At 44.2% G+C, this 23,267-nt stretch overlaps 1 protein-coding gene across 3 annotated transcripts in view; it reads left to right on the top strand.

The window, feature by feature from the left end:
* Positions 1-14,072, top strand: part of GAN (gigaxonin) — a 40,004-nt gene extending 25,932 nt beyond the window's left edge. For 2 of the 3 annotated variants that reach the window (XM_082062933.1, XM_082062935.1), the window contains one exon: positions 508-14,072. In XM_082062933.1, coding sequence (XP_081919059.1) covers positions 508-689 — 182 coding nt within the window. In that variant the 3' untranslated portion in view covers positions 690-14,072. The remainder of the gene's footprint in view (positions 1-507) is intronic. The other variant, XM_082062934.1, reaches the window with a different exon arrangement.
* Positions 14,073-23,267: the final 9,195 nt, after the last annotated feature.

Here is a 23,267-nt window from a genome sequence, read left to right as displayed (position 1 = left end):
GAAGATCATAAGAGAGAAAGACTGACAGTATATTACTACAGCTGGCTAAATATAAGAAAGTATTAGTTCCTGAGGTTGGTTGTCCCATCTCTGCAGGGGTAAGCAGGTGGTTCTGCATTTTGGGGACATGGATGTGATAGCGGGATAGTGGCTTTGGCTCTAAATCCCATACTAAGAAGCATATTCAGTACTCCTGCAATGCTTCTGGCTTCACACTGAAAAGCATCTGGAAGACTATGGGCTTTCATGGCCATATGTACGAGTGCATAACAGGGCTTTCTACAAAATGTGAGAGAGTAAAATTCTAGATGTGGGTTTATGTAGACAAGAAATGTGAGAGTTTCCTTTTGACAAGAATTTCAGCCATATATCCGGAAATTGATTTGAATTTCTGTGTGTGCTCTGATTCACGTATATGCCTTATTAGAGGTTCGATGTGGTGATAGTTACAGTATGTTTATGCATTTTGTCTTTTTTTTGTTGTTGTCGTCGCGCGTGTGAATTCAGGTACAAATTATGACTATGTTAGAGAATTTAAGAGAAGCACGGGGACCTGGCAGCGCACTAAACCGCTGTTTCCGTCGGACCTGCGCCGCACCGGCTGCGCGGCTTTGCGGATCGCAAACTGCAAGCTCTTCCGACTGCAGCTTCAACAAGGATTGTTCCGCATTCGTGTCCCTTCTCCGTGATCCGTTTGCTGACAGTGGAGGAGACTGGAAGAATTCTGCGCAGTCCACCATAATATAGCTCTATATAAAGGAAAAGCTGAGAAATTACAGCTGAAACTTACACTGTATGCTGTGCTTTGGTATGGTAACTGTTTTTGTTTTAAATGCTTCAAAAGCTTGAGTCTCAGTTCTTTTTTTGGGAACAAATAACTTAAGTCTACATTAAAAAGAAGAGAGGGGGGGAAAATAAAAGGGGGATCAAGGAAACACCTTCAGCCATAACCATTTGGAGTTTAAACCATGTTATTGAAGGAGGTTTTCTGTGTCTGACATGGTGGGAATTGGCATTCTTTGGTGAAGTTTACTGAAAAGCAAAAACAAATATATAAGAAGCATTTCCCCTGAGGGGAACTGATAAGAATAAATGTGCTATCTTGGACTGGATAGCTCTAATACACAGAAACTATATGCTAACCAACCTCCCTGGTATACCGCAAAGACTGTTGTTTGACTGCGATGCCATAGGGGATGTTGGTTGTTGCACCTTTTATTTCTAGTCCTTCCTCAAAAGTTAAGGTCTGTGCCTAAAAGTGGTGGAGGTGTGTACATAGGGTTTTTTCATTCATTTGCAAAGTTTTCATTCCTAGAAATATTTTTTAATATATTTAAAATGGACTAATCTGAAATGGCTACAGTATACTATGGAGAAGTAAACTGTTTTTTCTACGCTGTCCTTTGAGTAGCCTGATGAACTGGCGTATGGACGGGTGTTGTGCATTTCTGCCTGGGCTTTCGTGGCTGTTTCCTTGAAGTAAGAAGCGAAACGGTGTTTGGAACGGTTACTGACGATTGCTGCTTTCGGTGAAAGGCAACAGAACTTGACAAATTAAAGCAAATAGGTTGTGTTCCTTTTTACTTCAGATTGCTTGCAAACCAAGAATGGTTTTTAAGACTGAGGATTATCTCTGTTAGAACAAAGATGAAATATGACAAGGTTATGTTGGTTTTGCAGAAAACATAATCTTGGACTAAGAGTTAAGGAAAATTTGTACAGTGACTTTAAATTGGGATCAAAAATCGGTTTACTGATGATTTCCGTGCTAAGGTACAGTCTTGTTTATTGCTGTCTGACTTTGAAAGCTGGGATTTGTGGTGCGGTTATAGTGAAGAATTTAGTATCTTGCATTTTACTTCTTAGTAAGTCTTGTTCACCTCAGTAGCGATATTTAATTGACTTTTGTTCGTAGTCTGGATCAGCTGGTGGAACACTTTTACCTCAATTTTTGATTTCATTATTCTTGCGATGGGTGGGACGTAACCTGTATTTATTTAAAAAGAATAAAACAAGAGAGATAGAAATAGAAATAAGACCGCCTGCCCTTCTGAAAAAGAGACTTTGTATAACCAGTATTATAACTACATACAATACTTTCCACTCTGCAACTTTGTGGACCTCAGACAAGCCAATCTCTGCCCTGAGTTGTGTTAGCGTAAACCTCCGTCACCTATCAAATCATCTTAGATATGCTGAAATACACTCCTGAACTAGCACAAAATAGTTATATTTCATTAAATATTCCTTGAAGAGACATTCTGAAACTTAATTCTGCTCAGTCCTTCCATAGCACTCATGTGTGGTTGGAATTACTCTGATCCTGAGCAAAGGGGTTGGAATAAGAGGGCAGCAGCCAAGCCATCAACCATTATTTATTTTTTTTATTATTTTTTACAATGCTGAAGTACTGCAAAACTTGAACTATATACATAAATTTTCTGACCTATATTAGTTGGCATATTAAAAAGTTTATATATTTATGCATTGCAGTAAACTTGATATGTGTGTGTATATATGTCTTTAGTTTTTAAATTTATATATAATGCTTTACTACCGAAATGTGAACCACTATTTCCATCCTTGGCTGTCTTGTGAAATGAATCAAGTGCTGTTAGTTTACCTGTAAAACTTCCCTTTTTTGAAAATCTTAAATTGTTCAATGTTTTTCTTAGACAAAGTGCCAAGATCCCACATTCAAAAGTGATGAATGTTCCTAAGTATCTATTTCACTTTTGAGCTCAGTTTTCTAAGTGGCTTAGAAGACTTTCAAAAACGTGATTCAGAATATCGCAGGCTGCTACTTCTTGAGTCCCTGTAGCTTCTCAGTACACTTGCGGGCATTCAGCATCCAGAAAATCTAAGTAATAAATGCACATAATAAATCCAAGTCATACATACCTTAGCAGTGTTTTGCAGTTAAAGTTATGAACCAAATGTTTACACTTAAAGTAGGATTAACAGTAGTTTTAGTTTTGTTTTGGTTTTTTTTTGACCATAAATAAACAAATTTGCTGGTAGTTGGAGGATGGTGTGAATGCACTTGGTGAGATTTGATACGGAAGTTTAAGCCTCTTCACCTGAAACAGTTAAACTTAATTTCTTGGCACACGTGTACTCTGGTGGCTTTGTCTGCAGTTGGTGGTTAGGGGCCAAGTGTCTAGAGATGTCATCTCCTGGAGCTTTGCGTGTTGCTCAAGCCAAAGATTTAATCACTCTTGAGATGTCAAAACTGGCTGCCTTGGCTGTGCCTCACGGGGATGGGGATTGTTCCCCATGTGTGTTGTCCATGGGGCCAGCCCAGGAGATGTTCTGACCCTGTGTGTGTGTTGGAGGCAATGGATGCATCTTTCGGGGTCTGGCTTGTCTGTGTGTCCAGTTCTGCTCTGCAGCCCCGGTGATGGGTGCGTCTCTTGGGATGTACAATAACCAGGTTCGATTGCCGCCCAGTTTGGAGCAAGGCTTTGAAGCCAGGGCTCTTTCTCCAGGGTACAGGTGATGGTGTGGGAGGGACGCTGACCTCTGCCTGCTCTTGGGACCCAGGAGAAGGGTGACTTTGGTAGAGGAGGAAGCTTTGATACCACAGGTGCTGAGTTTGGGGACATCAACAGTTTCTGAGCATGTTGAGCCTGCAAACAGCTGTCGATTGAATGGGGTTCACTGGTACGTGCCACCCCAGCCGACGCCGCTGTCCCGGCAGCTGCGTACCTGTGTGCATGATGGCTGAACCACATGGCAACCAACTCGTGAATCTTCTCAGTTTGAAGTCCAGTGCTTTTAGATGGTTTGGCAGTTTAAGTTGTCCTTGCTTGGCAGTGTGGCCTTGACAGCCATCCCTTCTTGATTCCTTGAAGCTCCTGAATCGTCACTCTTAAACCCAGCCAGTTCCCCCACGGGTGGCTTTTCTGAACGACTTTCTTAGCCAGGTGTCTGTGCCGTCTGCTGCCTTCCAAGACCAGATTTGTAGGCACCTGCCTTTATTTACCAAACTGGGTGCCTTGTTGGGGTTGTGAGTTTGTCACGCTGTGGAAACGCTGATGTTTTGAGACCAGTGTCTCCATTGCTGAAGAGTGTCGCCACCCTGGTGCCCACCACACATCACAGAATCCAGCAGGGCTGGCTCTCAGGTGGTCACATCTTGAGTCAAGCCTGGCACAACCCCAGACGAGGACTCAGCCTCCGTGTCCTTTCCTTCCCCCGCTGTAGCACTGGCCAGACCCCAGCCACTGCAATCAGAAAATCAGCCGGTTTGGGGTAGGGCTTGTGGAAGATGGGAATAGCGGTGGATATTTTTTCTCCCCTCACTCCACCTCTTAGCACAATTCCCCCCGAAAAAGTTTCCTCTTCATTTTTCCATGTGCCACGGATTATTTTTGAAAAAACTCTAGTATTGATAATTTAAGGGCAGAATCAAAAGTTTGAGTGTACAAGTGGGGAAAAGAAGAGGTAATACCATAAGCACACAATGGTGTCCTCTGTGCTTGTTTTACATGTGTGGTCTTGTGGCCACTCTGCACAGCAGAGCGATTATGGAGCAAAGGTGTAAAGTGTTGTTGCTGCCCTAAAATCAATCTCTTGGGTTTCTTAGGCACAAACCCGCTCTGGTCTCCGTTTCTTACTTTGCCTTGTGAGATGCTCGTGTTCCTAAGGAGGCAGTGCTGGATTTCAAATTCTCATCCTTTCTGGTTTTATAACCTGAAAAAGAGGCATCTGAAGAGTCTTCTGCTGTGTTATAGTGCAGCGAGGTCTGCCTCTCCTCAGATATTTCATCAGATATTCCTCAGGTTTTAGTTATTGTGAAAAAGCTGTATCAACTCAGCTGTTCCTGGTCAAATGACTTTCCATAACTTTGAGGGCACCTCATCTTTAAATTGAAGGCAAATTAATCTGAGATAACACAAAACTGTAGTGGTGAACCTGAAAACAAAGGCAAATTTACAAATTCAGTTCACTGATAACAGTGGGCAGGCTGCATTCCTCTTGCTTTGGACTGCACAACACTTGACACCACAGAGCCCACCTTCTGAAGCACATTTCTTGCTGAAAATAAGAATATTTTTTTTTTCATCCAAGTTACCAAAGCGCCTGGTTTGCTTTACAAACTCCCCTTCCAGAAAACACCAGGCAGCTTCATTGCTTTTTTGCAGTATTTCTTGTGCCTGTGTGACTTGTTAAATGCACAAGTACCAAACTGAGGGGTTCAGGGAGCATTTTTCCCTGGTTGAACTGCAGTTTCTCTGGTTGGTTCCATAAATGCTTTGGCTGTTCAGGATCTTGGTAACACACATTTGCCATGCAAAGTGCAGGATGCAATAACAAGTTGTTACAAGTGCCAAACTTTTGGTTTCCTCTGTATATAACAATAATCCAGCTGTTCTATTACATTACAGAGATGCTTAAAAATCACTGTGTTCTGAAAAAGAGCAGTGGTTCTTTTTTTTAAAAAAAATCAATACTATTTAAAACACTGTAAAACTGTTTTCTACTGCTGTTCTGCAGGTTTGTGTTACTCTTCACAGCTGCCTTGAGACATCACTCCATGTGATGCGTATGGACACTTTGCTCTTTATTAGAGCACTAGTGCCATGCAAGTATTTAACAAATAGCAGCTGACAACAGGTTTTAGTATTTAAAATGGTAAGTGTTTAGAGTAAGTGGAATTAGTTTGCATTAATCTTATCTGCAGAAGGACGGCTGTGTCTCAGGAAGCGTGGCCGTGCCCAGGGACACAGGCGCACAGAAGATTGTAGCTAAGGTGTGTTTTGCTATATGGATCCTTTCTGCTGCTAATGTTAGCATCAAGGATTTGGCATTTGTGTTCTCTCAACCCAGGTGGGTGGGAGGAGTGTTAATTATATACATGTTTGTTTTGCAGTTAGAAGCTACTATTTCCATCCTGGAGTATTTCCTCTTACCATTAAGGAATGAGTACAGACCTGCATGTCCGTCAGTGCTGTAGCCTTTTGACATTTGACATTTGCTGTTGCTCTTCCTTGTTTGTTGTCGCAGTCAGGAGCTGCGTCAGGAGGGTCCGTGTTTCACGCTGCCCTGGGCTCAGGTTTACTGACAATTTGGGCACCTGCTCTCCAGCATCCCTGGGGGGTTTGGTTTGGTATGTTTTTTTCTGGGCCATTCCTCACCGTAGGAAGGATTGTAGCCAGGCTTTAAGGTGACAGCTCTGATCAGCCGTGTCCTGCGTGACTGTGTAATCCAACTGCTGTTGTACTCCAGCAATCAGTTCTCTCAAATTCTTGAATAACAGGTAAGCTAGAAAAGAATGGACTAAAACCACGCAAAGTGCCTAATTAGATGAACACCTGCTAAAATGGATTAAGGGTAATAGGAGAATTAAACTATGAACTGCTACCAACAGGTGACTATGTTGTAAACTCGTTGGTGATACACAGTCTTAAATATATTTTAAGAACAGCTTATTCTAGGTAGCTTATTAGTTATAAAAATAATTATAATACATAAAAGATTTGTTTAGAATAACATTTGAAGGTTATTTGCAAAAATCTATTGAAACATCTTGAGAAGCGAGCTGGAAAATTGGAATTTCCGTGTAGAAGGTTAAATCTTGTTGCCCAGTACTTTTGCAGGGTTTCATGCGAATAACCAACACCTGCCAGAGCGCAGCAGTAAATGAACATGCTCAATGCCGTTGCCTACCTGTGCCCTTGAATTTTCATAATGAAATGAAACTACACTGAGCCCTTGTAAAAGCTGATGGATCTGATTACAATAATAGGATAGAAAGAAGCATCCCCAGTGTAAGTAACATTATTTAATTGATAAAACATGGAAATGTAATTATTTTCTTTCTAAATACTAGGTGCTTTTGAATCACCACCTAATGGCCTTGATTTTTTTTTTTTCCTTTCCTCCTACCTTTCTTGTCAGTTAACGCGAAGACATCTGTTTATGTCAAGGGCAAGTTTCTTTTATCTGTACTTCTAAACCCAGTCAGAAGGCATAATTTCTGTGCATTCTAGTATGCTGCACAAACCTTATCCCTGGCTGTTCTTGAGATTCTCATCTTAATGCTCTCACACGCTAAAACCTCGGGTAGGCAGCATCTGGTTTATTAATTTACACATGACAGCAGGAAAGCATTATCATCCTTGTCGCTTGTTTCGCTATTTTTAGGTCTTCAAAAGCGAAGTCTGAATAATTATTAGATTAAGTAAACTAGTACACCGGGGTGTCTGGTAAAATGGTCAAGCTGAACAGAGCTGATATTCTTTAAAGCTCTTGTTAAAGTTTCTTTCTGAAGGGAAGCCAAGGAGCACCCTCTTAAGAAATACTGTCAAACTCTTTCAGAACCAGTTTAAACCAGTCCAAGGGACTCTTCTGGATCACTTACAGAAACCGGGATCTGTTCTCGCTTTTGTTTGCTTGGGGAAACAGCTGCTAACTCAATTTTAAGCATTTATTTTCTCCCTGACTTCCAAAACCTAATGATTTACTTCTTGTAATTGAAACTTTTTTGCATTGAAGGGTCTGAGCAAGCTGTGCTCTGGTGGGCTCCTCGAAGGTGGCGTTGCAGTGTTAGGGGGGGAAGAAAAGCATCAGTAAAGCAAGAAGATTCCTGGGCATTCCCCATGTACAATGCTGCTTTTGGTCTGGGTTCTTTTGTCTTTTGCTCTTATTAACAAGATTTTGCTTTCTCTCCTGCCCCAAATTCCTATCTGAATGCATTGCTTTTGCTGATGATCCATAAGATGTGCCCCTGGGGCTGGAGAACAAACCTGAGCTCTGTGTGCGCTGGATTTCCGTCCATCTCTGCACCCTTTAACTGCTCTCGGTTTGTGTGGGGGAAAGCGCTTAATATACAGTGAAATGACTTTTCATCAGGCTTGTAAAACCAATGTCAGCAGGTTGGGGATCACCTGGACACCTGTAGGTAGAACATCCATAGCCCATTCCCATACGTGTGGTGCTTGGGGCTGGACATTGACACCTTGTCCATAGGGAAAAACCCGCGTTCCCAGCTACCTCATTTTTTTTTTCTCTGCACTTTGTCAAATATTTTTTGTTGTTTTGGTTTAAATCGCATTTTGTCCTTCAATGAAAAACGAAAAGCAGGCAAGCAGCAGGGCAGAATGATGCCATTGTCCAAGGACAGCTTACTTTAATTTCATTTTAAAGGCATGTTTCTGTACAGAAAGACCAAGGTTGACATGCAGCTGCTGTAAAAAGTAAATAAAAGTGTATATTGCTTGAAAGTAACTATTACACTTGTAAATGAGAGAAACAATTGAAAGACTGTCCTGACAATTTTTAAATAGGAAAAAATCCATTTGAAGAATAGAATTCTCTGCTCTTTTAAGACAGATCAGAGAGTTTTTCTCTCTGCCTCTGCTCTGTACTGTTTTACCTGTGGACTTGATCCATTATCTCAATAGGGAGATTCACTGATTTTTCTGTAATGTCTAATCTGGATTTTTTTTTCCCCATAGAGTTCCCCGTTTACTCACAAGGAAAAACTGTCCAAATAAACACCCACCTTTTGTACCCGAGGTTATGTATTTGCCCATTTCTTTGGTATCTTCAAGCATGGTTTTGCTTAGCTTGAAGAACTTAAACAAACAAACAAACAAAAACGTGTTTTCTTCTGCTTCTGAAGGTGCTATTTTGACATATTTTTTGAATTTCTTACACTGTGCTTGACTTCTTACAGTAGCAATGTAAGCTGATAATCAGCTAGTGCTTGTTCTCTGGGTTTGGGGTTTTTTGGGGTATTTGGTCCGTTTTTTAAAAAATACATCCCTTTTCATAAAGACAGTTTCCAAACTGTCAAAGGCCTTAATGATACAAAATGCAATGGGAAAATGCTGCCTTTTTTCTGTCTTCGGGAAGGCAAAACCAAGAAATGCTTCGTGGGGAACGTTTTCCTCTTAAAATTTTAAGTAGCAGCGCCTATTGACTTTGAATTAAATGTAGCGAACGTTTTTAGCCATGCAGACATTGCGGGGATAAAACAAGGAGCTGTTTGTGTCCCTGCTCCTTCCAGAGCCCTCCCCTGGTATCGTGGTGGATATTCAGTCAATATTCATCCTCCTGGGCTCGGTCCCCAGCCGTGTGTTGTCCCCTGCATGTCTGGGACACTGACCAATGCGGCTGTTGGAGCATCGGGATGTTGGGCCGCATGTGGGTTTTTTCGTGGACCTTGTCCCTTTGTCCCTTGTTCCAGAGGCTGGGGAGGTCTGTCCAGCCTGGAGGGGGTGACCAGGAGGAGAGAAGCTCCTGGCTGCGGCCATCGGCAGGGGACACCGGCTTGGTAGGGCTGCGGAGAAGCTCTTGTAGATGCGAGAGCTGAATTGGGAGTCCTGTGTAGGAACTTTGTTGCCATCCTGGTTGTTCTGTGTTTTATTTTGGTTTAATCTGTATCATCAGTTCTGTTTAGGGATTTGATAACGTGACATAAAAAATCATACTTCTGCCCTGTGTGAAGCAGCAGGAAGGATCAAGGGGTTGATGTTTGAACTTGTCCCATCTCCAGCCATCAGATTACTGCCTTTCCACAGGCTTCATCGTGCCAGTGGTGCCGCATTTCTCGGTCCTGTCAATCCAAGAGCCCTTTAGCCCTTTGAAGAGCACCAAGGCTGCCTTGTCCTTCTCCTGCTCCACATTGGGTGCCGCCCTGCGGACCATCCTCACTCGTCCAGCCAGTCGTTGTCCAGTAGCCACGGGCCGGTGGGTCTTCGTGAGCAGTGTCTGCGTTTCCTGCAGCCCTGGTTGAAAAACAGCCAGTAAGTGAGGGGCTGGGAGCAGATCCCCGCAGAACTTGCAAATCCTTGATCCTCTGATTTTTGGGAAGGCTGAGGAGCAGCGCTGTTCCTTCCCAGGCCTGTGTGCGATGTCTGAGGCTCACAGCTGTGTTCTGGCTGCACGGGTGGGGATGAGTCCACCCTACCGCTTCTATAAGGGTAAGATATAAAGGTTTATGGGCTGAGTGTTGTAGGAGATCTAATATTTTGCCTTTGTTGTATTTAAATCTGAAAATATTGGAGGCTCTGGAACTATTTCTGCAGTTTGGAACAGCACATATTGGCCTAAATAAGTGAGTAGCTCCTGACACCTGGTTTTCCCCTCTGCTTTTTTTTGAGATCACAGAAATGTAAAACTGCTTCCCAGTTTGTATGCTTACTTGTTTAATAATCTGAAACGGGAACCTGACAGGTTGACATTGTTTTAATTTTGCCTTCAAAAGGAAAAAAGCAAATTTTGTTCATGTTAAGTGCTTTACCTTCAGAGTTTTCCCTCTGTAAACTATGTTGATTAAGTACTATGAATCTTGTAGGATTGGGCTAAAGAATTGAAATACATATTATATGACCAATGGCTAATGTAGTCTGACTTTGCACTGTACAAATATTCTATTTTAGCATAAGAGAATGAAATAACAACTACATTGATTAATCCAACTATGATATCTGTACTCCATGAGCCGAGTAATAGGAGGGTGTTGGAATGTGATGCCACGTCCCTGCTGCTCTCCTAAAGGTTCAGAGTTCTCTCAGATCTAAGATCCTGATAATTACCAGGATACTGTCAGAATATGTTGCCGCTTTTTCTACAAAAAAATACGTCAGTGTGGTGTGGTAGAACACTCACCTGGTCTTCTTTACCATCACTGGCATGCAGCTTGACAGGGAGGTTTATTCCTGTCACCCAGCTGTCATGCTTCAACTTCTGTATTACAGATGTATTTACTGTCACAGGCTTTTTATGTGAGTACCTTTTCTGTGGGTCTTTGTGTTTTGTGTGGGAGTGGAGGTTTTGCTTTTATTTGGTTATGTACCCACTGCAAAATCTTCTTGTGTTGCTTTAAAAGTGAGTCTATGAATCACTTGGGGCCAGGCTTTGGAATGCTCTGACCTGAGTATGTCGCGTTCCTTCGGTTTAAAAAAAAGGGAAAAATCAGACGTAAATGCTCTTTGGCCTCAATCAAACTATGCAATATAGTGCATCAGAGAGCTGAATTCCTTGTGATACAGAAGACTGACGGCTCTTGTGTCCTTCCAAATCCAGTCCTTGGTCCAAGGTTAGGAGAACTTGTACTCCATGGCCGCCCAAGAATCTTGCATCCGGATAACTCATGTTCACTGGTTTTTCTCCTTCCCCCTTGCCTTACCCATCAGTTTTTCAGGTATTTTGGCTGTGAATGATGTGCTGTCGAAGTGTATCCCTCCTGTCAGTCGTGTCTCGTTGTCAATTGGACCTTGTCTTGTAAACCCGCCGGTGTGGCTTCCCCGCTGGAGTAGGTTAGGGGCTGTCTCACCACATCTGCATCTCCTTGCTCCAGAGCACGTCACGCGTTGTGGGTTTGCTGTGCCCCTGCGGGTAGATGCAGGTCTTGCTGTTACGTGCCTGTGTTGTTCGGTTGTGGCTCTGGTGCTGACCGTAAAGAATACCTTCGACATCTCCAATCCAGTCCAGGTAACCTTTCACTTCCACCGCGTGTCTGTGTGTGTATATTTGATTTTACTGCTTCCATGGCAATTCAGGGATAAATGCGCATGTGGTCAGGAATGCTGGTAAAGGTTCTTTATTCTCTCGTTGCTTCATTTATCCAGTGAAGTTTGTTCCTTGTGTTCCTCTTCTTCCCCCTATTAAATACTTACAAAACCAGTGCACTGTTTTCCCCTGGTTCTATGTCCCATGAGTAGCATTTCTGTACCAGTTGATCATGTCCTCCCACCTTTACATGCATTTTTCTGAGTATTCATCTGTATTTATCATTTGCATAACCCACCTTTGTACCTCATACTGCTGCTCTCTCCTAACTCCGTTCACTCTTTTGCCTTTCTTTAGTTCAGCTTAACCTTGATTTATTTCTCTGCTTTCAAAAAGGGATTTTGGTCCATAACACTGGGAACAAACAGAAAGTCTCTGCAGGTGTCTGTGTATATTCCTTCCCTCCCTGGCACACACAGTGTAAGGGGTTCAGCCCATTCCATTCCCAGCCCCGGGTTGTTCCTAGTGCGAGGCAGGACAAGGTCTGAAGACGTTTCTTCTTTCTTTCGGTAATTGAAAATATTTGGAGATTTTCTTCTTCAGAAGTAGCCGCTGCGGATGAGCAGCTGGCCTGCCAGAGGGTTCTTATGCTTCCATATTCAGTATTTTTAATTGAGGAACAAATAATTTATTTTGGAGAGAAATGTAAATTTTTTTGTATTTGTATGTCAAAGTGGCCTTTATAGGAAAAGCACATAAAATATTTAGATTAAAATTGCTTAGTTGTGTAATTTTAGTGGGGATTTTTGTACTGACAGGGTTTCTATGCATTTTTCAAAATATACTTGCTGTTTTGTGTTAGAATTATTGGAAATATTTTTTAAAATGTGTATTACCACATTTTCCATGGTTGATCCCTTTACTATCGTTCCTTTTGAATACTAAAAAGATTTTAATTAACCCTGTAAATTAATTTTCCCCCACAAATATCTGCATTAAGTCAATATAATGAGTTATAGCCTGGGTATGTGGCTTTAAGGGAATAGGCCTAGTAGTGTAGCTTAATTACGGAGAGATCTTTTTGGAGAAGGGCAGTACACAGTGTTTCAATTGCACTTAAAAGACTAAATTAGGAAATCAGGTTTTTGCTGTACCTCACTGGGATTTTTTTTTTAAACTGTTTCCATTTTATGTTGTTTACACTTGAGCATTATTTAAATATGTACAATTTGTGCAGTTTGCAATTCTCCTTCATTCCGTTGGGGTAATACTAATGTTAGCAGATACGGGAAGTTTCGGGAAGCATGTGGTATCCTGATGGATATGGCAGGAGTTTGGGGAGGGAGGGAAGGTAGATCCATTAGTGTATTTTTCCATTCCATTATGTACACATTTTCACATTAGCAGAGACTAAAGTAACTGAACTTAAAATTGAATTGTAAGTAAAATTAGTGGTTTAGGGATGGGAGGGAACAAAGATGGGGTTTGCAGAACTGCAGGCAAAAATACCCCTGAGTTGCTCTGCAGTGCGATTGCCGGGACTGCCTATGGAAAGTACAACCCGAGGTGGATACATCAGACCCTTCTGTTCTTGCTCCTGTTTTACTTTCTCTTCCTGAGGTGTTATTGCAGGGCTTGCGAAGTAGAACCTTCCTGGGAATGCTTGATACTTCGGTTTTAATCATTTGAGGTTTGTATTTTAATTTTTTCTCTTGCTTCTGTTTCGTAAGAGATCCCACATGGTTCATAGGTTAGCGTAAGTGCAAGTTTTTAGGTGTAGTAACAAATGAACATTGCATGCTACCATGTATTCTCATAATTGAAGAAAAATGTGCAATTTTAATGGCACTTTGACCTAGTGCTGAAACACTGGGTTTTGCAATGGAACAAACTCTTCAACAATTGAAAACACTCTGTCTACATTAAATGTCTTGAAGGTGAAGAAACAGGCAGTTACTCCAGTTGTACCCACAGGTAATTTGGTATTGATTTTTTTTTTTCAGTTTTGTGATGTTATTAGAAACATACACATTTCTTGGTTTACTTTAGTTGCCATAAATTGCCCAGTGCAGAGTCCGGTCCACCTCCATCCATTTATTTTCGTGGAGTAGTTGCACATGAAATTGTAACAGCAAAGCAGGAAAGCTGCTTGGTTACCTACCAGTAACCTCCCGTGCAGAATTGCTTTGTGGCTCGTGACGATACGAAAAGGGACACAAGAATTTTCCTGGATTAAGTAGCACTCACTTTGTTTACGTGTTCAGTATAACGTTGGGTGACTAAAGGGAGGTTCCCTTTTTAAAGTATTTGACTTGTGCTTTGGGGACTTAGTTGCCACTGTGCAAATTGTGCTGTAATATTGTACCAAGGATCAGTGAAAGTGTTTTATCTTTTTTAATGTCGTTTGTATTTGACCGGGTTTTATAAATGTAAGAAAACAGAGTGTTGTATTTTGATCTGAACTTGCGTATGGTAAAAGTAACTTTGCTTTATGTATTGGAGGTTTGTTCAGAACTTGAATTATTTTATAGAAGGGTACAGACCAAAATTAATTGTCTTAAAGGTGTTTAATAAACTAACCAAATAAAACGTTGATGGTTTGAAAACTTGTTAACTGCTCCTTATGCTTTTTCTTTCTATTTTTAAAAGAAAGGAAGAACATAGTTCAAGATTTTTTTTTCTCATACTTCGTAAGACCTTGAGAGAAAAGTAGTAGATTTTTATAAATATCATCTCCCATGAGTTATCTGTTTTATTATTAAACATTCCTACATGCCAGAAGTTTAATCAAAGGGGAAAACCCAAAGGAAATAAAGGGAGGAGGAAAGGCTGAGGAAACAGGGGAGGCGGGAGCTTTCCCTCTGCGCTGCTGGGGGTGCTGGTGGCGGCCGCGCCGGGAGAAACGGGGCGGGAAGGAGCTTCTGCTCACCTGTGGGAGCTCTCGTGGTTGTTTGAAGGTCTCCGTTCTCCCCTGTGGTCACCTTCACTCGTCCTCTCTACAGACACTTCTGTTTTCGTGTGGCCTTTAAAAGCAGAGCAGAAAAATACGTGGAGCGTAACTGCTCCCAAGGGCAGGTGCAGACGGCTCCTTGCAGGGCTGCGGAGGTTTGGCGACCCTGGTTGCACCACGGTGTGCGCACGTAACCTCTGCAAGTTCAGAGGTCTGGACTTTTTTAGGATGCCAAGCAGCTGCAGCTGAAATTAAGCAATATGCTCCCTTCGTGCTGTGCTTCTCCCGTTCCTGGTGTGCTGGCCATTGCTTCTGCTAGAGCTGCCTCCCCTGAGACAGAGGAGCTGGAGCAAAGGCTTCGTACTGTTAACAGGAGGGATTCCATCGTGGGAGCGCGATGACAGCAGTAATTCAGCCGCTGCAGTAGTCCAACACCTTTTGATCCTCAGGAAAATAACATTATTTAATCCAGAGCTCTGTCTGCCTTTCCTTGAATAAAAGGCCAAGCAGGCAAGGCCAGAAGTGAGGTAGGAGTTGAGGCAGAGCTGAGTTTTGGGGTAGCTCGGGCAAGGGGAGCAAAGGGGGGTGGCAGAGCTACTGCCTCAAAGCAGAGTGTGAAACGGGGTGCTGCAAGCATGTATTCTAAAAGAGACGGTGGGTATTAGGACAAAAAGGTGGATATTTGCTCAATAAAAACCTTTTATTAGTTCAACAGCCACACCAAGCAAAGCACAGCCAGTTTGGTGCAGAGAGCCGGAGGCCTCCAGTGTAAACACAGGCTGACGATAGGGAATCTCGTGTTGATTTACCCTTGTTGCTGGTGTTCCCATGGTTATGGCTGCGTAGATGGGCTCTGCCGTATCTCCTGTCTTACTGAGTCTGGGAAACAAAGACAGGAGGGAGAACTTGGGTTTATCTTTATTCCACAGCCTGGAATCCTAACAGAAAGGGAAGAGGCCTGCTGCCTGGTGTCCTTTCCCTTTTGTGCACAGAAGAGCGGTAACTTCAAGTTTCCATTTCTTCCTCTTTTTACCTCCTCATTTTTTTTTTTCTAAAATACTGCAGGAGAAATCCAGAAATGGTTCTTCCAACAGGATTTTCAGCTGAGGCTCTCAACACCTGGGACAAGGCCTCCCCGAGTCTCCTTCATTGCAAGGTACTTGCCAAGGTGGCTGCACGCTGAGTTTAGGCCACAGGACTTGTCTCGTGGTGCCACAGGGAGTCACAATTGTCTGCACACTTCTACCCCAGCCTGGGAGAAGTGTCCCACCAGCTTTTCCTGGCTGGAATGTGCCGGGAGAGGTGACGCAGCTGGCAAAGGTCGGACTTGCTGTGGAGGTGTCGGGGATGTATAAGCCCTGGCTTTGCTGAGCCGGGCACTTCGCAGGGCCGGTGTCTCCGTGGTCAGAGGTGGCATCTGTGTCCTTTGCAGAGCCCAGGCCTCAGAGCAGGATTTGACCAGGCTGAGTTTTCCAGGTGAAGAAGAGAAATGAGGTGGTGTGGGAAGAACAAGAAGCTTTGCAGAGCAGGTAACTGGCTCCTGGCCTCCAGAATCTCAAACTGAGCAGTAAGCCTCGCTTCTCACTAAGCAATGTGTGCTAAGTCAGCCCTTTGGCACAATGATCACTGGAAACAGGAAAATTAACTGAAGAATAAATTACTGTTTGGAGTACAACCCTTTATTTTTTGTCTGGAAGCTGCTGTGAAGTCAAAGTCAAGAATTAATGCAGAGTTCCCAAGGTCCTGGGAAAGGTGCAAGTCATTGACATGAATGTTGTTGCCCCTCAACAGATTTTGCTGCTCCAGGTGAAGCCAACAGCAGCAGGATCAGACCTATGATTTTTGCTTTTTCTCCAGTGTGTTTGGACACGCACAGGCCACGCTCTGTCACGTGTGGCCTCTGAGGAACCGTGAACCCAACACCGTGGGCTGGGCTGAAGGACTTGGCTAATGGAGAATTTACGGTAAGAGCAAAATGTATTTTTAACCACCAGGATATGCTTATCGTCAGGAAAGGGCAAGCAGCGCTCCTATCTCTCCAGGGAAGGGGAAGTGTTGAGCGTGACTTTAGTTTTGTCCAACTCATTTCCAAAGTCTGAAAGGTTTCTTTTCTTGCTGAGGCATGTTGTTCGATTAAAATAGGGAGTTAAATAGACATCAATCCCAGGTCACAGGTGAAAAATATTAAATACCAGGCGTCAGTGTTTTTCCATTGCATGTGATGGACGTTCAGGAAGGACCTTTGGAAAAAGTGCTTTGAAACAAGTCTGTTTGGCTCTTTTAGATATACTACGAGCCTGTCCAGAAGCTTTTGATTTTTTCAGGGCAACTTTGATGTTTTCTGTCCTGAAGAGAAAAGCAGATTCCCTTCACAGTTCTCTACCCTGCTGCTTCTGGAACAAGCGGCACATCAGGTGCCCGCGATCTTGGGCTGCTTTTTGGCTTGGGTGCTTTGCTCATAGAGGGGCTGGATACATCCCCTCGCCTGTCGTGGTCCCTGTTTGATCTCTGCCAGCCCAGAGAGCGGCTGCTGGGCTCTTCTGGGCTCCCTTCCACCTGTGCCCATGACCTGGGACACAAGCACAGTGTTCACCTCCCCGGCAGCAGGGCCCTGACATTTTGCGTGGCCTGTGCTCCTCTCCCATTCCCTAATCCTGCCCCTGGACTAGAAAAGCCTTTCAATGAGACACGTTACAATTTGCTTGCAGGACAGGGTTTTGCTGATCCCGTAAATACTCGCTTGCCTGTTTTAGTCAGCGGTAGGAGTCACAAAGAAAAGAAATGCTTTGAAATGCGAAAAGCTGCCTGACAGAAGAGACAGGCTGAGGGTGTTCCCACAGTGCCTCGTACCCTTCCCACATGGAGCAGCGCTGCTGCCCACCTCCCCAAAACCAGCCTCCCCATCCTCCCACCAGCATCCCCATCAGCTGCCAGACCTGCCCCCTCTCCGGGCTCCCCCTGCCCTTCCCCAGTGGCCCATTCTCTAAGGATGGTTGTGTTCTTAATACTCCTATTTTTTGCAGTTTCAGGTTTAAAAGCCGTAGCCCACACGCTGAAATTGCACCGTGGCACTGGCTGCAGTCTGTGTGCGATGGGACGGCTGGGCAGCGGGTTAGGCCTGACACGAGTGCCCGCTTACAGCTCAGCTCGGTTTTTCTTTCATCACTGGATGCGGTGACCTCGCAGGGACGGGGAAGGGAGTGGCTGAGTGGGATTGTCCCAGATTTGTGCTCCCTGATATGCTGGTGTCTGCGGTGAGTCACGGGCGCTGGGGAGAGGGAGGCACCCGGGACTGCTGGCTCCGAGATCCCATCTCTCCTTGGGAAGGGCTTATCTGTGCCATCGGCTGCCCGGGGAGCCGAGGGCAATGCTCTCCTCTCGGAAGGGCCTGGACATCAGGTGGGGTGATTCTTTGCTTCTTGCTATCTGCGCTTCAGCAAGTTTCGCTGATTTGCAATTAAATCTCCTTTCATGTTGGTTTTAATTGCCCTCTCGGTTCCCCATACTACATAATAATGCTGAAGAATCCATTTTTGGTGCTTTGGTTCATCTCTTCCTTGTCTCAGCTGCATCTGTGCTGTTCTCCTTGCTGTCGTAGTGTGAAATATTCAGGGAGAAATGTGAGATTCCCTCATCTGAAAGTCACAAACCACATCTTAGAGCTTGCGTGAGGCACAGGAACATTCCTGGCTCTACCTGCTTTGAAGAGCAAAGGAAAACTGCAAGCACCACATTGTCTGGTCTTGGCAGATGCTTTGGAGACCAGCCCGTCTTCATGGGAATTAGGTTGTTACTATTAGTTTATTTTTTGTAAGGACCTGAGCGAATCCTCAGTCATTTTTCCGTTTTCATAAAGCAGTTTGTGAATCACACACACATAAAAATGAAGGAGTTAGCAAATGCTGGCTCCCTTTGATGTACAGTAATCTAGTCTCCTCATTTTTATAACCGCTCCTTGGAATCTTCCATCATATTCCGAATATTTCAGTGAAAGCTGGAAAATATCCCCCCCCTCCATTACCTTGTAGTTGTTTAAAGAGAACAAGACGGTTGTGCAAGCTAAAATGAAAACAAAACTGATTTGCAGCTGAATGATTGTGTAACCCACATTAAGAAATGAGACGAGGAAAGGGCTGAGGAAGAACATTCTGAAACAAACCCTTCAGGTGTGGGGCAGTGGCTGAGGTAAAACAGTCCCTGCTCAGAGAAATGTGCTGGGCTCACTACTTGGTACAGGAATAACCTTATGCTGTCATAATATGTTCCTAAGTTGGAAGAGCAGCTTCAAGCACAGACACATTCAATTTGTCTCCATTCAGAGATGTAGTGTCAGCATCAGAACCAAGTGCACCACTAATCAGTTCAGTGTTCACAGTGTTTCCCAACTTTGCTCTCCATGCTCAACAGCATTTTATATCCTCCGGATATTAGTCTGGTGATTGATGTAACCCAAAATCTAGCAGTTTCCTGCTACCTGCTATTAACTGCCCACTCCAGCTTTCTGGGCTCTTTTCTTTTTTTTCCTTAACCTAACCTGATCCTTGGAGCTGATGTAATTAAAATGGCACCACCTTCAAAACACGCATTGAGATGACAGATGCTCCTTGGATTTGCTCTTCTTCGTACCAATGCATTGTTATAAAGGTCCTAAAGATGAACCTTTTCTTGCCTAAATAGATGCAGAGAATCATTTAGTGGTAGCGCAGCTGTTGCCTACTTTATTCTTGAGTTTGAAGAGGAAGCTATAATGTTATTCCAAATGTTTTCCTATCTATAGAAGTGAATTTGAACTAGAAGTTCCCTGTTTCCACTTGGCAGTGTGGTAAGAGAACATCTTCCTACAGGATTTCTCTGGGGTGTTCACTTCTGTGGAAGTGCCTCGGTTTAGTGGTTTAGTAAAAAGAGAAATCTCCTTTCCTTCCTTATGGTTGCATGTAACCATTTGGAAAAGGCACTTATCTAGATCAGGGTAACATAGTTTAATAGAGGAAAAGCTATCATCACAGCCACACGCCCCTTATACCCCTGTACCGGTTTCAGAGAAATCTGGAAGGCAGGCAGGAATCTTCCATAATGTTTCTTGGGCTGAATCAACACCCAGTTTCCAACATGCGATGTCGGCGTCGCTCTTGTGGTTGACCCTGAGCTACAAGCGGCAGTAAGACTGCAAAGTAAGGCCAAAATCTATCAGATATTTAGAGCTATGCTTAGGTTTTGTATTTGCCAAATCTTTGGTCTGTCCTTGCCAGGCCCCTATGGACACAGCAGACTGCTGGGCAGAGAAGTGTTGCTTGGACCCAGAATGACACATGGTCAAAAGCAGAGCAGATTGGGAAATCTGAAAATTTGGAGGACCGAGGGAATGTGTTCTCAGCAGAGCTTCTCACAGATTCTTCCACCACTGTACCAGTTTATGAGAGTCCTGAAAAAAAAACTAGTTCCTGCCAGCCCGGGTGACTCCTATCACAGCTATGACTGGTTTATTCCATTTGCAAGTCAAAGCAAGTTTCTCCTCTCTCTTGAAGGTACGTAATTATCAAGATCATCCTTATTGCTACACCCGCTACCATTGCCTATAATCTTTTGGTATTTGCACTTTCCTGGCACAGTCCTGATTTGCAAAACAAAGTTTGCAAAGTGTGATAAGTTTAGCGCAAGAGACTCTTCTCATTAGTGCTGGATGCCATGAATCAGAATGATTAAGTGATTTGTCCAAAGCATAGAGCAGATTTAGTGTTTCTGCACTGCAGCCCTAGTAAATCATGAATGTCACCCAATCCGCAAATATTACCTAAAAATATTAAATCCTAATCTCATAAATGTGATCTATTTATACTGTGGGCCTCAAACCTTAACCATTTACTTTTCCCCGTAAACAAAAAGCTTCTAGAAACATGAAATTATGGTAGTTTAATTTTTCTCCATGCCAAAAAAATGTCCCAAAGGTAGTTGTTCTGTTTGGAGCCAGAAAAGCATGTAAAATTTTACCTGCTTCCCTCCATTAATTGTTGCTTTGGCCAACTGGAAGTAACTCACCTGTTGGTTATCAGTTAGAAACAACAATGCTGGTGAACTATTATGAGAAGCTCAGCAGAGTTGAAGAAAAATGGTCCAGCAAGGAGGATGGAGAATCGGTCCGTGGTGGCCTCAGTTCTGGTCCTTGCCCTTCTTGGCACCATCTGTGTGACTGGCAGGACACAGACATGCAGATCTTGGAAGGTGCCAGAAAGTCGTTCAAGATCATCCTCTGATCTCTTGACTTCAAAGTCGTCACATACCTTGGGGAAGATGCTCCTGGCTTGTTCCCTGCTTCTAGACTGGAGAAAACAGAACCGACTGGTCTGCAGTGCTAATTCAAGATGACCGAGAGACTCTCACCCCTCCTTGAAAGGGGCTGTTTGAGCACTTGCAGTAACTCCAGACGTTATTTGGGGAGCAGGGCCACAATGATGGGGTGTAGACTAGGAGAAGGGAGGAAAGGCTGCTTATATACATACGATCATAGTTGGAAGGACTTTAAAGATTCTGGCACATAGAACAGCCTGCTGATAGCTGACTTCCTCAGTGAAATAAGCGTAATTTTTTGCAATACTCCTGCTCTGAAGCTCTCCCATAGTGGTAATGGCAGACGGGTGCCTCCTTCAGCCATAGGGCCCAGCAAGATGCAAAGAGATCTTGCCTTCAATGCTTCAGTGCACAGCGATGCTGCTGGGAGGAGGAACTACGAACAAGATGAAACTGCTCCAGCATCTTCAGCCTTCCCTGCTCACTCTCTTTGCTTTTCCGGTCATCTTAATCCCCTTCTAGTGCTCAGCAGAAACATTGTGCAATGTTCTGCAGGGAGACAAGGCTCGGGTGCGTACTGCTGTGCTTCCAATGGGGAGAGGGAGGCCAGAGGGCCAAGTCTCTTCCCTTAGAAATTTAAACAAGCCTCTTCAGTAGATTCAAATGTTTCAACTTGCTTTCACAAGGCCATTTGGTGACAAGCTACACTGTAACCTCCTCTGAGACTTCTCACCCAAAGCATTATGCAAATTGTATGTAAACTTACTCTCACCATGTGAGATAAGCCTGAATGCCATTTTTGTTGATGGGTGTCCTGGGGCTGAGTGCCATGTCCTACCAGGGGTCCCCCAAGACACGCATCAAACCTGGAGTGTGTCCATGGGGTACAGTATTTAGGAGTGCTGGTGGCTCCCTGAACTTCCTGGGCTCAGGCTTATACTCTGCAAGCCCTCCTGCTGCAGCATCTGGCCTTCCCACATGGCAGTGGGGTTGTTCTACCACATCAGCATCATTGTGGCTCTGTCCAGAAAGGAGCTGCCCTCAGCCAGGCCACAGGGAGACCCACAGCAGCCGCTCAGTGAAAAGAACTCCACGTGTGGCCACTGTCACAGGTGGAGATGGCCTTGTTCCCAAAACAGGGGACAGAGAGCTGCCTGAGTGGACAGAGTGGGATAGTCCCAGGTCCTTTCTCTCTGGCATTGGCAGGTGTGCTGGCTGAGCCCCAACCTGGATGCCAGAGCCGCCACAACCAGGGCCAGAAGTTCCTGGGGACGCCACAGTGTTGCAAACACGCATGGCCTTGGTCATGTACTATGGACTGAGTGCACCCGGCTCCCGCTGCCTGCACACGGTGCCAAATCCCACTTCCTCTGGTGTTCTTTCAGTATTAGCACACCACGTCATGTGTCTGATGGGTGCAGGGACAGGGAAGTCTCATCTGAGCCTTTTGCTTTGTGTGTGTCTGGCTGGGGTCTGCTCTTTCTGTCACTCCTGCTGGGCCCTATTCTAGTCTTGTCTTCCTTTCTTTAATTTTTTTTTCTCCCTTAGAAGGGCTCAGCAAAGTTGTGCCTACAAATCCCCATCAGTGAGCACTCCCTGGAACAGTCCCCCTCTTTGCTTCCCCCAAGCTCATCACTGTTTGTGTTGCCATGCTGGAAAATGACACTGCAGTGTCACCCAGAACAGTGACATTTGGAAACAGAGAGTGGTTGGTTGTGATTTATAGCCTGAGCCCTAAATAACAGGACCCAAATCTACACTTCATTTGTGCCAGGTCACAGCCTGGTGGCTGACACTGGGAGTTCTGTGTGGGCTACTTTTGTCTTACTTTTTCATCCCAAATTTGGTATGGCTCTCACGCCACTTCGTGTCATCACGCCAGCAAAGGCAGGCTGGAGGGCTCGAAGAGCCAAGGCAGGTTTGCTTCTCCAGTTCCTGTTGTGGACGCAGTAAATTCTGCAAGGGGTGAGGGAACAGGCAACATCTCCAGTCGCAGCTCCAGCCAAGGCCGTGGGCAGGGGTAGGAGCGGCTGCGGCAGCTCCTGCTGCTGGGGACTGCCAAGAAAGCCTCATGCTGGATCATGGGCAATCCTCAGTCCTCACCCAGGACTCTGAGAACAACTGGACTGTTTACACCACCTTTGTTTGGAGTGGATTTACATACCATGCATTCAAACTGAGTTTACTTTGTACCAACCTCCCTGTGCAGGCAATCCCTAAGTAACCATCTTGCCCAAAGTGACTTGCCCACTTGAATTTGGGTAAGTACGTGCTTTCCCAGCTGGTTCATTGTTCTGCTGCTAAATATTGCTCTGTTATCCTAGCCATGCCAAGCCTGATTTTTATCTGAGGATTCTGCAAGACAAGCTGTGGAATGCAAATTATTCCAGTGTATTTGCAGGTCTGTGCTGAGGAGGAGATCCCTGGAGCTTGATCCTTCTGTTTCCCAATGACTCATTATTGTTATGCAGGTTGTGTTGCCCCACCACTTTGAGATATGAAGTGCTGGGGTTTTGCAGGTCAATTTTCTTTTGTAAAAGAACAGAGGGTCACAAAATCTGTGTGTGTG

Source organism: Streptopelia decaocto, assembly GCF_964273445.1.
Source record: "Streptopelia decaocto genome assembly, chromosome: 11".
Classification (NCBI taxonomy): Eukaryota; Metazoa; Chordata; class Aves; order Columbiformes; family Columbidae; genus Streptopelia; species Streptopelia decaocto.
This window is presented reverse-complemented; position numbering and strand designations above follow the sequence as displayed.